The following is a 15,346-nucleotide window of genomic DNA, read 5'->3' as shown; positions in this document are numbered from 1 at the left end:
ATCTGACTTCAAAGCACCTTTGAAGGTGGTGGGCTGTATAGACTTCAGGGCAGTATAGACTTCAGGAAAAATAACAGATTCTAATCGGATTTGCAAAAAAATTGATTTGAGTCACTTCAAACTGCCAATGTGAACATGGCTTAAAAGTAACAAGTGAATCTAAGGATAACTCCTTTATAGCTTGAATTATTTTCTTTGCATAAATTATAGTCATGTACTGTTGCTATATTTCTGTCAGCATGGAATGAATTAGTGGTGTGCATGGTTTTTAGTGGGGTAGGGAGTACTGTGTTTTGATAACTGAAATTCACCTGGAACTGAGCGGGTGCCATGGCCTACTAGCCCGAGGGTAGGTTTTTAAATAGGCAGACCTGCATCAAACAGCCCTAGGTGAGCTGCCTGGACTACCGCAAGTTCACTCTCCCTGTGTGCGCATGTGCACACATCATGTAAAGAGAGAGAAGAGACAGAGAAAAATTGAATCAAAATCACATTTGATTTGTCAGATGCGCCGAATACAGTGTGTGTAGACTTTGCAGTGAAATGCTTGCTTACGAGCTTTTCCCAACAATGCAGAGTTAAAAATAACAAGGCAACTGTAAGCAAAAACAGTAAACATTGTCCCCCACCCTCCCCTTTGGACCAATTAGTGACAACAATTCAAACTAGACTATACTGTAAGTAACCAATCATGTGCCCGTTATAGCGCCACCGTGTGGTTGATGGAATGTTCTTGCATATGTTGAGTCTTGACAGTGTTTGCAACATATGTACCAAATTGTGACCATGACCATGCCCCGGTGAATGTTTATTGCTTAATGATCATGTTGTTTTAGGTAGTAGTCTGGAAAATATTGCATTGAGAGACCTTTGTCCATCTAAGCCACATATCAAGGTTTGTGCAGATCAGTCATTCAGTGCCAGAGGAGTAGCATTTTAAGTGTTTTTCACAAAATTCAAAATGGCAAAAAAAATCCATCATGGCGGACCTTATGGATCTTTGAAGCAAATGTGTTCCTTGTGAGGAGAAGGACCAATGTACCACATTTCATGACTTTAGGTAAAATGGGGTGAGGGGCATGACATTTATAAGTTATAGTTTTCAATTGCTTGTTATAGCGCCACCATCTGGCCAATCCGTGTATTTTTGTAAATGCCGGATCTCTATGGCAAGACACATCATTCACCCAAGTTGAGTCAAAATCAGGCTAGTGCTGTCTAAGATATCTCATGTGACAAACGTACTAACGGACGGAGAATGTGCCGGAGAAGATGGCTGACGTTTTACGTGCTCCTAACCAAATGTGTTTTTGTTCGTTTTTGCATTCTTTGTAACTTATTTTTGTACTTATTCTGTACATGTTGCTGCTACCATCTCTTATGACCGCAAATAACTTCTGGACATCAGAACAGCGATAACTCACCACGAACTGGCAGAAGATTTTTTTTCCATTAACGAGTCCGACGAGCCTGACGTGAAGGACATACTGCTTTCCCGGGAACAGGCCCAAATCCCCATCATTTGCATGAAGAAAAGATGCAGAAAAAGAGGACAGAGATCGGGATGCCTTCTGAGAATTCATAGGCAATCGAATAAACACCCACTGCCTTCCGTTCTACTAGCTAACATGCAATCATTGGAAAATAAAATCGACGACCTACGAGGAAGATTAAACTACCAACGGGACATTAAAAACTGTAACATCTTATGCTTCACGGAGTCGTGGCTGAACGACGACATTATCAACACTGGCTGGTTAGGTTATACGCTGTATCAGCAGGATAAAACAACATCATCATCTGTTAAGACAAGGGGGGTCGGACTATGTATATTTGTAAACAACAGCTGGTGCACAATATCTGAAGAAGTCTCAGAGGTTTTGCTCGCCTGAGATAGAGTATCTCATGATAATCTCATGATAATTTGTAGACTACATTATTTACCTAGAGTGTTTTTATCTGTATTTTTCGTAGCGGTCTACATACCACCACAGACTGATGCTGGCACTAAGACCGCACTCAATGAGATGTATTCCACCATAAGCAAACAGGAAAACTCTCATCCAGAGGCGGCTCTCCTAATGGCTGGGGACTTTAATTCAGGGAAACTTAAATCCGTTTTACCAAATTTCTATCAACACCTTAAATGTGCATCAAGAGGGAAAAAACTCTAGACCACATTTACTCCACACACAGAAATGTGAGCAAATGCTAAGCTACAGGACTGTTTTGCTAGTACAGACTGGAATATGTTCAGGGATTCTTTCGATGGCATTGAGGAGTACACCACATCAGTCATTGGCTTCATCAATAAGTGCATCAATGACGTCATCCTCACAGTGACCGTATGTACATACCCCAACCAGAAGCCATGGATTACAGGCAACATCCGAAATTAGCTTAAGGCTAGAGCAGCAGGACTCTAACCCGGAAGTTTATAAGAAATCCCGCTATGCCCTCCGATGAACCTTCAAACAAGCAAAGCGTCAATACAGGACTAAGATCGAATCATACTAGACCGGCTCCGACGCTTGTCAGATGTGGCAGGGCTTGCAAACCATTAAAGACTACAAAGGGAAGCACAGCCGAGAGTTGCCCAGTGACACGAGCCTACCAGACGAGCTAAACTACTTCCATACTCACATCGAGGCATTTCACTGAAACATGCATGAGAGCACTCGCTGTTCCGGACGACTGTGTGACCTTTAAACAGGTCAACATTCACAAGGTCGCAGGGCCAGACGGATTACCAGGATGTGCACTGCGAGCATGCACTGACCAACTGGCAAGTGTCTTCACTGACATTTTCAATCTCTCCCTGTCTGAGTCTGTAATACCATGTTTTAAGCAGACCAACATAGTCCCTGTGCCCAAGAACACTAAGGTAACCTGCCTAAATGACTACCGACCCGTAGCACTCACGTCTGTAGACATGAAGTGCTTTGAAAGGCCGGTCATGGCTCACATCAACACCATTATCCCAGAAACCCTAGACCAATTTGCATACCGCCCTAACAAATCCACAGATGATACAATCTCTATTGCACTCCACACTGCCCTTTCCCACCTGCACAAAATGAACACCTATGTGAGAATGCTGTTCATTGACTACAGCTCAGCGTTCAACACCATAGTGCCCTCAAAGCTCATCAACAAGCTAAGGACCCTGGGACTAGACACCTCCCTCTGCATTTGGATCCTGGACTTCCTGACGGACCACCCACAGGTGGTAAGGGTAGGTAACAACACATCCGCCATGCTGATCCTCAACACAGGGGCCCCTCAGAGGTGCATACTCAGTCCCGTCCTGTACTCCCTGTTCACTCATGACTGCACGGCCAGGCACGACTCCAACACCATCATTAAGTTTGTTGATGACACAACAGTGGTAGGCCTGATCACCGACAATGATGAGATAGCCTATAGGGAGGAAGTCAGAGACCTGGCCATGTGGTGTAATGACAGCAACCTCTCCCTCAACGTGATCAAGACTAAGGAGATGATTGTGGACTACAGGAAAAGGAGGACCGAGCACGCCCCCATTCTCATCGACGGGGCTGTAGTGGAGCAAGTTGAGAGCTTCAAGTTCCTTGATGTCCACATCCCCAAGAAACTATCATGGTCCTAGCACACTAAGACAGTTGTGAAGAGGGCACGACAAAACCTATTCCCCCTCAGGAGACTGAAGAGATTTGGCATGAGTCCTCAGATCCTCTAAAGGTTCTACAGCTGCATCACAGCTGGTTGCATCACTACCTGATATGGCAACTGCTTGGCCTCCGACCGCGAAGCACTACAAAGGGTAGTGCGCACGTCCCAGTGCATCACTGGGGCCAAGCTTCCTGCCATCCAGGACCTCTATACCAGGCAATGTCAGAGGAAGGCCCTAACAATTGTCAAAGACTCCAGCCACCCTAGTCATAGACTGTCCTCTCTGCTACCGCACGGCAAATGGTACTGGAGCGCCAAGTCTATTTGCAAGAGGCTTCTAAACAGCTTCTACCCCCAAACCATAAGACTCCTGAACATCTCATAAAATGGCTACCCAGACTATTTGCATTGCGCCCCCCTAACCCCCTCTTTTATGCCGCTGCTACTCTCTGTTATTAGCTATGCATAGTCACTTTAATAACTCTACCTACATGTACATATTACCTCAATTACCTCAACTAACCGGTGCCCTCCACATTGACTCTGTACCGGTACCCCCTGTACAGACTCTTGCTACTGTTATTTTACTGCTGCTCCTTAATTACTTGTTCATTTTATTTCTTATTCTTATTCATATTTTTTTAACTCCATTGTTGGTTAGGGACTTGTAAGTAAGAATTTCACTAAGGTCTACTACACCTGTTGTATTCAGCGCATGTGACTAATAAAATTTGATTTGATATGATTTGAGACAGATCCACAGTCCCCTGTCCACGATTCAATTTAACAAAAGAGGAATAAAATGCACAATAATTAAGCTATATATATGGACTACCAGTACCATATCACTGTGCAGAGCACTAGGTATTTGAGGTAAACATTTACATAAAGGCACGACCGGCTGTAACACAGCCTGGGGTTGAACCCTAGGCTGTAGTGGCACCACTCGGGAGGCTGATGTGTGGGGGTTTGTGTGAGAGTGTCAGTGTAATGTGTGTAAGTGAGTATACATATAGTTTATATATAGTCTTGTGAGGGTGCATAAAGTAAGTGCAAGATAGGGTCAATGCAGATAGTCTGGGTAACAATTGAATGAACTATTTAGCAGTCTTATGGCTTGGGGGTAGAAGCTGTCTCTGAGCCTGTTGGTCCGAGAGCTGATGCTCCAGTCTATGGCTGGGTGGCTGAAGTTTTTATAAAAATAAATAAATAAATGCAAGCCTTCCTCCGACCACCTGATATAGAGGACTTGGATGGCAGGGACATTGGCCCCAGTGATGTACTGGGCTGTCCGCACCAACCTCTGTAGCGCTTTTATGTTGATGGTGTTGTATTGCCATACCAAGCGGTGATGCAGCCAGTCAAGATGTTCTCGATGGTTCAGCTGTAGAACATTTTGAGTATCCAATGACCCATGCCAAATTTTTTCAGCCTCCTGAAATGTCAATGAGGTGCTGTTGTGCCTTCTTCATGACTGTGAGGGTGAGTGTGGACCATGTTAAGTCCTTAGTGATGTGGACACCAACAAACTTCAAGCTCTCAACCCACTCCACTACAGCTCCGTCGATGTGGATGGGGGTGTGCTCTTCTCTCTTTTTCCTGCAGTCCACAATCAGCTCCTTGGCTGTTGTCCTGGCACCACACTGCCAAGTCTCTGAACTCCTCCCTGTAGGCTGTCTCAACACCATCTGTGATCAGGCCTACCACCGTTGAGTCGTCAGAAAATTTGATGATGGTGTTGGAGTCGTGTGTGGCTACGCAATTGTGGGTGAACAGGAAGTACAGGAGGGGACTAAGCACAAACACCTTAGGAGCCCCCGTGTTGAGGGGCAGCGTGGCAGAGGGGTTGTTGCCTACCCTCACCACCTGGGGATGTCCCATCAAGAAGTCCAGATCCAGTTGCAGAGGGTGTGCCAAGCTTGTATCATCATACCCAAGAAGACTCGAAACTGTAATCAATGTCAAAGGTGCTTCAACAAAGTACAGAGCAAAGAGTCTGAATGAATACTAATATACACTTGTTTTTGCTTGGTCATTATGGGCTATTGTGTAGATTGATGAAGGGTGAAAAAGAACCTAACAAAATTTTGAAAAAGTCCAGAGGTCAGACCACATGAACACCTGACCCTGCACTTATGGCAACTAAACTTGAAGCAGAAAGAATGATGACAGCAGACACTTGCAATTTCTATTGAGCTATGTTTTGCATATAGAACAAAGGATAACATTTAAGAGGACTATTTGCAGACCACTAGCGGTTCTGGGGGAGGGGGTGGGGGGCAGTGCCCCTGTCACAACAATTTTGGACCCCCTTGTGGCCCCCCTAAATGTGGAGTATGAAATCATTTTTACATAACTAATTTTTGATATCTTTATTTTCTTTTACATCCGTTGTTAGGCAGAAAATGCAAATAAATTGTTGAATGATTATGAACATGGTCTTTTGCCTGCTAATGCCTGCAATGCGGTGAAGAAAACGATATGACAACAATAACGTCTAATGTAACTGGCCCCTCTTACAGTATAACTGACCCCAGCTTGGCACCCCCAGTTGAAATCGTCTAGAACTGCCACTGTAATGCAGACAGAGAGAAATGAAGGGGTGAATCAATATTTATTGAAATAGAATAGGCGCAATGCTCGCTCACCATGGTTGCCTATGCTCGTTGCGCCTTTTCCTTTTCAATGATTGTCATTTTTTGATTGCACCATCACTCAGTGGTTGCACCTCTCTACACTTCTTTCCATTATCAATATTTATTTACATACATTGACTGTAGTTAACTATAGTCTAATCACATTTAATTTCCTTGGAAAGATAACTGCCTCGTGACATGCATAGATAGACAGCCTACTCTATTTATTGAGAACACACATACAGTGCCTTGCGAAAGTATTCGGCCCCCTTGAACTTTGCAACCTTTTGCAACATTTCAGGCTTCAAACATAAAGATATAAAACTGTATTTCTTTGTGAAGAATCAACAACAAGTGGGACACAATCATGAAGTGGAACGACATTTATTGGATATTTCAAACTTTTTTAACAAATCAAAAACTGAAAAATTGGGTGTGCAAAATTATTCAGCCCCTTTACTTTCAGTGCAGCAAACTCTCTCCAGAAGTTCAGTGAGGATCTCTGAATGATCCAATGTTGACCTAAATGACTAATGATGATAAATACAATCCACCTGTGTGTAATCAAGTCTCCGTATAAATGCACATGCACTGTGATAGTCTCAGAGGTCGTTAAAAGCGCAGAGAGCATCATGAAGAACAAGGAACACACCAGGCAGGTCCGAGATACTGTTGTGAAGAAGTTTAAAGCCGGATTTGGATACAAAAAGATTTCCCAAGCTTTAAACATCCCAAGGAGCACTGTGCAAGCGATAATATTGAAATGGAAGGAGTATCAGACCACTGCAAATCTACCAAGACCTGGCCGTCCCTCTAAACTTTCAGCTCATACAAGGAGAAGACTGATCAGAGATGCAGCCAAGAGGCCCATGATGGATGAACTGCAGAGATCTACAGCTGAGGTGGGAGACTCTGTCCATAGGACAACAATCAGTCGTATATTGCACAAATCTGGCCTTTATGGAAGAGTGGCAAGAAGAAAGCCATTTCTTAAAGATATCCATAAAAAGTGTTGTTTAAAGTTTGCCACAAGCCACCTGGGAGACACACCAAACATGTGGAAGAAGGTGCTCTGGTCAGATGAAACCAAAATTGAACTTTTTGGTAACAATGCAAAATGTTATGTTTGGCGTAAAAGCAACACAGCTCATCACCCTGAACATACCATCCCCACTGTCAAACGTGGTGGTGGCAGCATCATGGTTTGGGCCTGATTTTCTTCAGCAGGGACAGGGAAGATGGTGAAAATTGATGGGAAGATGGATGGAGCCAAATACAGGACCATTCTGGAAGAAAACCTGATGGAGTCTGCAAAAGACCTGAGACTGGGACAGAGATTTGTCTTCCAACAAGACAATGATCCAAAACATAAAGCAAAATCTACAATGGAATGGTTCAAAAATAAACATATCCAGGTGTTAGAATGGCCAAGTCAAAGTCCAGACCTGAATCCAATCGAGAATCTGTGGAAAGAACTGAAAACTGCTGTTCACAAATGCTCTCCATCCAACCTCACTGAGCTCGAGCTGTTTTGCAAGGAGGAATGGGAAAAAATGTCAGTCTCTCGATGTGCAAAACTGATAGAGACATACCCCAAGCGACTTACAGCTGTAATCGCAGCAAAAGGTGGCGCTACAAAGTATTAATTTAAGGGGGCTGAATAATTTTGCACGCCCAATTTTTCAGTTTTTGATTTGTTAAAAAAGTTTGAAATATCCAATAAATGTCGTTCCACTTCATGATTGTGTCCCACTTGTTGTTGATTCTTCACAAAAAAATACAGTTTTATATCTTTATGTTTGAAGCCTGAAATGTGGCAAAAGGTCGCAAAGTTCAAGGGGGCCGAATACTTTCGCAAGGCACTGTATACTAGTCGCACCTGATCTCAGACGCCCAACTAGGAGAGGAGAGGTAAGCTACATCACTTGAAGCAGCGAATTCTGATAGTTTGTGAAAAATACGACAAAGTTAGGCCTAAACTAACGCAAACCAAAAATTTGCCCGTTTCTAAATAATCTCCGGGACAAAACAAAGTAATCTGTCTGACCGTCCGCTCCCAGCCGCAGCATGAAAAATGCCTACCGCGCCGCAATGATCTCTGTCGGACTCGGGACCCGCAGCTCCCAAATGCATCCCTCTAGCTCGAGCCTTTGAAATAAGACCATTTGTGCAGGGAGGAGATTCCCAATGGGTCCAGTCACAGTGTCATATATGATTCAATATATCGCCTGATGATATAGATTATTCAATATATACATTTAACATCATGAAAAGTAGACTAATATATCATTAACATTTGTAAAAAAAAATGGACAGAATCAACCCTCTCGTAAATACCTGCCCTCACTTTGACATGTTTGATCTGTATCTAACAAAAAAGATTAAGCAATTGGGCAAGGAAAAGGTGCACAGGACGAAGGTGTTTAACACCCTTATTTTTTAAATTCATTTCAGAGTCAAGTAGTCTACTTAGAGAATAGAGAAATATCAAAATAAGGTGGCGGTAACACATTTATTATAGCCTACTACGTTATTTTAGACAGTTAATATCCTAATTATTATTATTACAGGAGTGATAGATAGGGATCTCAGACCATCAAACGATTGACAATTCTTCATTTTACGACATTTCCCCCTATAGCCTAAACTAGTCTAGTTCTAAAGAGAGCAGCTTACCATATGTTCCGGTCGGCCAGGATGTAGCTCTCATCCATGTCGACTGATGCGGTTTGTTCAAAGAATATTTCTTATTTATTAAAAATACATTTCAAAGAGCCTCTGTGTGTTGGGAGGAGGGATTGGTGTGGGTTTTGGTGTGCAATGAAAGAAGTAGAAGCTTTACAATGTGCGGGTGGGCCGGTGTAGGGTTATAAGTACCAGGATACACCTGCTCTGCTCAGAGAAAAGTGGGTTCGTCTTCTGTATTAGAGATTTTGCTATTTACAACGGCTGGATATTATGTGTCATTTTGTTTGGTCAACAATGTGGACACCTACGATCGCTTTGCTTTTCATGTGTTCTCATTGTTTTGTGCGCAGCCTCGACTCCAATGTAATCGGATCCTCTAAAGAAGCGATGGATCCATTAGAACAGGTGAGAGCACCTGCAGTGGATTGACCAGTGATGCTTAGGCTACGTTTTGCAGCTGTGTGGATTCAAGTGATTTAAGTGTCATTCAAGTGTCTCTTTTTTCAGATTGAATTAGGCCAATGCTTTTCTTCGTAATACAGGTGGACCCGCACAGTGGAACGGTGTATGTACAGAATAATGTGAACACACGTCGCAGGGCAGATACATCTTCTCCTCGCCATCACAGGCCAGCTTTTCCTGATCAAGAACGCAGTCTGTCAACGGTGAGTGCTATAGTGTGTGAGAGAGAGATAAGAAAGAAGGGATCTGAGAATGTTATCACTGGGTAGTCAAATTAATTCTTAAATAATATAATATGTTTCTAAACACTTCTACATAAATGTGGATACTAACATGATTACGGGTAGCCCTGAATGAATCGTGAGTAATGATAAGTGAACAAGTTACAGAGGCATACATATCATACCACCCCAAAAAAGGATAACTCAAAAGCTTGATGTAATAGTTGAAAGCTAGTAATATGCGACCAAATACTATCTTTTGAATACTGCAATACACAAAGGTGAATTTGTCCCTATACTTTTGGTACCCTAAAATGAATATGTACAAAAACAATTTGTAATTTCTAAATGGTTCACCCGATATGGATGAAAATACACTCAAATGAAAGCTGACAGTTTGCACTTTAACATCTTAAATATTGTATCATTTCAAAAGGGCTGGAGAACAGAGCCACAACAACAACAAAACATTTCATTAGCTAGTTTTCTTTCCAAGCTTTTTATGCGATTAAAAGAACATGTCAGATATATCATGCCTGATGGAAAAATAACATTTACGCTAGACAATGAGTCCAATTTGTGTCAATAAAATAAATTATGCCAGAAATGTTTGTGGAAATTATTTTATGTGCAAATATTGCTATAATAACCATCATATCTAAGTAAACTTGGAGTCACATGATGACATGTGGTCCTCCCACTACGACTCGTCGGGAAAGTGTGTAGTTTATTAGGCTACAGATGAAAAGTTATGATGAAATTCACAGGGTGGTGAAAGTGCAAGGTGGATGAGTTTGATGCTCTATTCCAATAAATAACAAAGGTGTTATTCTGGTGACATTTTTTATTTTATATATATGTTTTAATATAAGCTATATTTAATTTGACAAGTCAGTTAAGAACAAATTCTTATTTACAATTACGGCCTAATAACAGTGGGTTAACAGATTTTACCTTGTCAGCTCAGGGATACAATCAGGTAACCTTTCGGTTACTGGCACAAAGCTCTAACCACTAGGCTTCCTGCCGCCCCATGATGATCATTGATGCTCGGCTGCCATCCGACAAATAAAAAGAATCAGCTCTTTTGTCCATAATAATCTCATCATGTAGTCTATACATGTATCAGCGCGCTGTTGGCTAGAGCGCACGTGCCAAATCCAGAGTTGGCACACTCGCTATATGACATCATTTATTTTGTGAGGAAACCATCAGCAGAGTTGAAGATGCAATGGAAACCCCTTTAACTTGTATTTTTAATTCGGTACATGGGAGGTATTTTTATGTGCACTATGTCACCACGCACAGCCTTTTAGCAGGAACACTTTTTGCAGGAACAAGTCAATTTGATGGGAAAACATCTCTGGAGGGAGAATTAGCATATTGTTTTTATGCAGATTTGAGAATATTCACATGAAAATCTGTCACCAATTGGATGGAAACCTAGCTACTGCCCCAATACTTGTGGAACTCACTGTTTATGGTGTGACCTTATGTGCCAAATGACCTCTTAATTAATAACATAAAGCGGCAATCTGCAGTTGAAAGAGAAATGTAACTTCTCTCAAATTCATAGACAAAGCTATATGCAAGTACTGACATCCATGAGATGATCGATCTCTCTCTCTCTCATTCATATATATAAATACATAATGTGTGTATATTTCTTTTTTTAACCTTTTTTGCTCCCAATTTCGTGGTATCCAATTGGTAATTACAGTCTTGTCCCATCACTGCAACTCCCGTACGGACTCGGGAGAGGCGAAAGTCAAGAGCCATGCGTCCTCCAAAACCCGACCCCGCCAAGCCGCAATGCTTCTTGACGCACTTAACACCGAAGCCAGCCCACCAATGTGTCAGAGGAAACACTGTACAGCTGGCAACCGAAGTCAGTGTATATGTGCCTGGCCACCACAAGGAGTCGTTAGAGCACGGTGGGACAAGGACATCCCAGCAAGCCAAACCCTCCCCTATCTCGAACGATGCTGGGTCAATTGGGCGCCGCCTCATGGGTCTCCCGGTTGCGGCCGGTTGCAACACAGCCCGGGATTGAACCTGGATCTGTAGTGACGCCTCTAGCACTGCTATGCAGTGCCTTAGACCGCTGCGCCAAATGTATAGTTTTAACCATGTTGAGGCTTCACAGTGTTTGTTAACAATTACATTGTTTACAAACAATAGAGTAAATAAAACAAGCTTACATTTTGGGTTCTGATGGGGTATGACAGTTGAACTAAATTCAGGATGCATTTATGTTATATTCTTCAAGCACAGGAGGTTGGTGGCACCTTAATTTGGGAAGATGGGTTTGTGGTAATGGCTGGAGGGGCATTAGTGGAATGGCATCAAACACATGGTTTCTATGTGTGTGATGCCATTCCATTAGCGCCGTTCCAGCTATTATTATGAGCCATCTCCCCCTCAGCAGCCTCCACTGTCTTCAAGAATAAATGACTGTATCGTGATTTCAAAAGTCCAAAATGTACAAATCACAGATTGCCCTTTTAAACTGAAATGCTAACATAACATAATTTAATTGTGCTGCTGACTGTCATGTGTAAGTGGTAATGTAGTTCCTATATCTACACAGAGAAATACCTGCAATGGATCTCAGAAAAAGAACCAGAGTAAAGAAATAGTTGCTCATGATGATGACGACAACATAAGGAAAGGTAAGAAAGCTTGGAAAAGGATAACCTGGTCCCAAACTGTGTGTGCTGCTTCCAACTCTTGCAGCTCTGCATATCTGAGTGTGGTATTAACTGTCCTGTTCCCTCTCCAGTTGCAGAGAAGGCCACATGCGTGCGCTCTGGAGACTGTGAGGCAGGACTGTGCTGCGTCCGCTATTTAAAAGTGAAAAGATGTCAACCCATCCCAAAGGAGGGAGATGCCTGCCTCCTGCGAGGAGGACGCTCTAAAAAGCGGAGGAATCTTGATCGCTGCAACTGTGCACCCGGGCTAATCTGTCGTGCCCAGGCTGAAAGCCCCAAAATCCAAGGAGTTTGTCAACCTAAACTGAGAGAGAACGGGAGGAGTGCTAGACACTCAGACAAGAGGCGTATGGCTGAGAGAAGATGTGGATGACTTAAGCCTTTCTTTCACTCAAAACTTTTGACTCAATAAACTACCTTTGTGCCATTCTTTGTTTAAAATGTTAAAGGCTAAATGCAAGTTAAGCTTTTGTAAATGTATATTTCATTCCATACAAGCTCTGGTGGTCTACTCTTTGTTTTTATTTGAGCCCCTCACCTAATCTTATTCATCTTAAAAAGACAAATCCTCACATTTCATAACTTCCTTGAATTTAATGTCATTCTGGTACCACCTCTCAAATGGTCCAGACCTCATCATCACAATGTCCACTAGTGCCATCTATTGGATGAAGATTATAAGCAACAAATTGACAATATTTGAAAAGGACCCGAGGCTAGGCTTTTGTAGCCTCGAATCAACACTGACCGTTTCAAAATAGTTTAATGTCATCGATTCAGTCTGGACCTGCTCCAACAGGGACTCTTCGGCCTAAATAGAAAATAGCCAGTCCAGTCAGTGACCGATCAGAATCTAAAAGTGGGGTTAGCATAAAACCCCATGTGGCAAAATGCTGCACTTTAAAGGCCAGGTAGCACATATTGTCAGATATTAATGTAGTTGGTGCTGTATATTAACTAATATACATTAGTTCTAACTAGAAAAAAATCTTTGTTGTTTACAATTACACAACTTATGTTCCCGCATATAAAATCCACGAAGACTGCCGGAAAGGCCCGAACGCAAGATCGTAATTTCTATGACTCACACAGTGAAGAACATAACATTTTATAGCCTGTAGCCTGTACTGTTCATGTAGAGCTGGTGTGCATGAGGAAAACAGCTGTGACATTATTGATCCTAAGATCAAAATGTTATTTGTGTAATGAAAATTAATTGTGAAATAAAAAATAAACTGAAATTTCCTCAAATGATTGTGATTGTGCTTTCAATATAACCTTCAATGGTACAGCTATAAGATAGCTTTGGAAAATCATATTTATTTTAATCAAATTGGATGATATTTGGATGAAACCAGTTGAAAGTAGGTTGACCCAAGTATAAAATAATTACAGTAGTTAGCACATTGATAAAGTTCCATCATAAAGTTGCAGGTCCCCTCTCCCCTAGCTGAGGAACACTCAACTCTGTTCCCTTATTTCAAGGTGGAGTTGAGTTTTGATAACTGGCCGTGGGATTTGCTAGGAACAGCATTGAGCCACCATTGATTCTTCTAAAAATGTCAATTCTCAAGATGCTGGGTGCTGAAATTCATACAACCAACCATTTACTTTTTCCTCATTGCTCTTACTACATAAGGTGAGATTCAATTGGGTCCGTGCTATCCGGAAACCTTGCGACGTCCCTACCCTAAACCCTTCGCCTTACCCTAATCTTAACACTAACCATAACCCTAACCATAACCAATGATGTCAACTTCAATGGTGTAGGGGTGTCCCAACGATCCCGGATAGCACGGAGCCAATTGAATCTCAGTTTACGTAGTACGAGCAACGAGGGAAAAGTCAGGTGTTGTATTTGCTAAAAGTTTTTATTAAAAGTATGAATTTCAGCACCCTGCGGAAGGGCCTTAGTTGTACAAGACAAACATAGGTACTGGTAAGCGTTTTCAGAATTTACATTTTTAGAAGATTCGACTGGTGGCTCAATGTTGCTAGTGAATCCCGCGAACCCGTTATCAAAACTCAACTCCACCTCAATGTAAGAGAACAAAGTTTAGCGTTAATCAGCTATCACCCAGTGTGATGCCGTGTTCACATGCTAGCCGGAACTAGGAAACTCTGGAAACTCTGACTTGTTAACTGGTTGTAGTCACACACATGCCATGTTCAACCAGTTAGCAAATCTGAATTGTCTGAGTTTCCTAGTTCGGACTAACATGTGGACACGCGATACCAAGGATGCAGGGAATTGCAGGGAAACTTAAATCAGTTTTACCTAATCTCTTCAAACATGTTAAATGCGCAACCAGAGGAAAAAAAATTCTAGATCACCTGTACTCCACACACAGAGATGCGAACAAAGCTCTCCCTCGCCCTCCATTTGGTAAATCTGACCACAATTCTATCCTCCTGATTCCTGCTTACGAGTAAAAATTAAAACAGGATGCACCAGTGACTCGTCTATAAAAAAGTGGTCAGATGAAGCAGATGCTAAACTACAGGACTGTTTTGCTATCACAGACTGGAATATGTTCCGGGATTCTTCTGATTGAATTGAGGAGCACAGAACATCAGTCACTGACTTTATCAATAAGCGCATCGAGGATGTCGTCCCCACAGTGACTGCATGTACATACCCTAACCAGAGGCCATGGATTACAGGCAACATTCGCACTGAGCTAAAAGGTAGAGTTGCCGCTTTCAAGGTACGGGATCTAACCCGGAAGCTTATAAGAAATCCCGCTATGCCCTCCGACGAACCATCAAACAGGCAAAGCACCAAATCAGGGCTAAAATGGAATCGTACTACACCGGCTCCGGCACTCGTCGGATGTGGCAGGGCTTGCAAACTATTACAGACGACAAAGGGAAGCACAGCCGCACAGCCGCAAGTAAGACCTTTAAACGGGTCAACATTCACACGGCCGCGGGGCCAGATGGATTATCAGGACGTGTGCAACGGGCATGTTCTGAC

The 15,346-nt window shown here is 42.4% G+C and overlaps 1 protein-coding gene across 1 annotated transcript; it reads left to right on the top strand.

Annotated features, from left to right (window-relative positions):
• Positions 1-9,191: 9,191 nt before the first annotated feature.
• LOC115111084 (dickkopf-related protein 4-like) lies at positions 9,192-13,609 on the top strand. Its single transcript, XM_029636969.1, has 4 exons — positions 9,192-9,380; positions 9,518-9,640; positions 12,249-12,330; positions 12,441-13,609. Exons 1-4 carry the CDS (start codon positions 9,246-9,248, stop codon positions 12,740-12,742), a joined length of 642 nt encoding a protein of 213 aa, XP_029492829.1. The 5' UTR covers positions 9,192-9,245; the 3' UTR covers positions 12,743-13,609.
• Positions 13,610-15,346: the final 1,737 nt, after the last annotated feature.

The sequence above is a fragment of the Oncorhynchus nerka genome, linkage group LG27, assembly GCF_034236695.1.
Source record: "Oncorhynchus nerka isolate Pitt River linkage group LG27, Oner_Uvic_2.0, whole genome shotgun sequence".
Taxonomy (NCBI): Eukaryota; Metazoa; Chordata; class Actinopteri; order Salmoniformes; family Salmonidae; genus Oncorhynchus; species Oncorhynchus nerka.
The sequence above is the reverse complement of the archived record's forward strand: the minus strand, read 5'-3'. Positions and strand labels throughout refer to the sequence as shown.

Bases quoted from the DNA above. Each gene is read 5' to 3' on its own strand.
- LOC115111084 (XM_029636969.1), top strand. From the start codon at position 9,246: ATGTGTCATTTTGTTTGGTCAACAATGTGGACACCTACGATCGCTTTG. The intron at 9,381-9,517 runs GTGAGAGCACCT...TTCGTAATACAG, and splicing joins CGATGGATCCATTAGAACAG to GTGGACCCGCACAGTGGAAC. The intron at 12,331-12,440 runs GTAAGAAAGCTT...TTCCCTCTCCAG, and splicing joins TGACGACAACATAAGGAAAG to TTGCAGAGAAGGCCACATGC.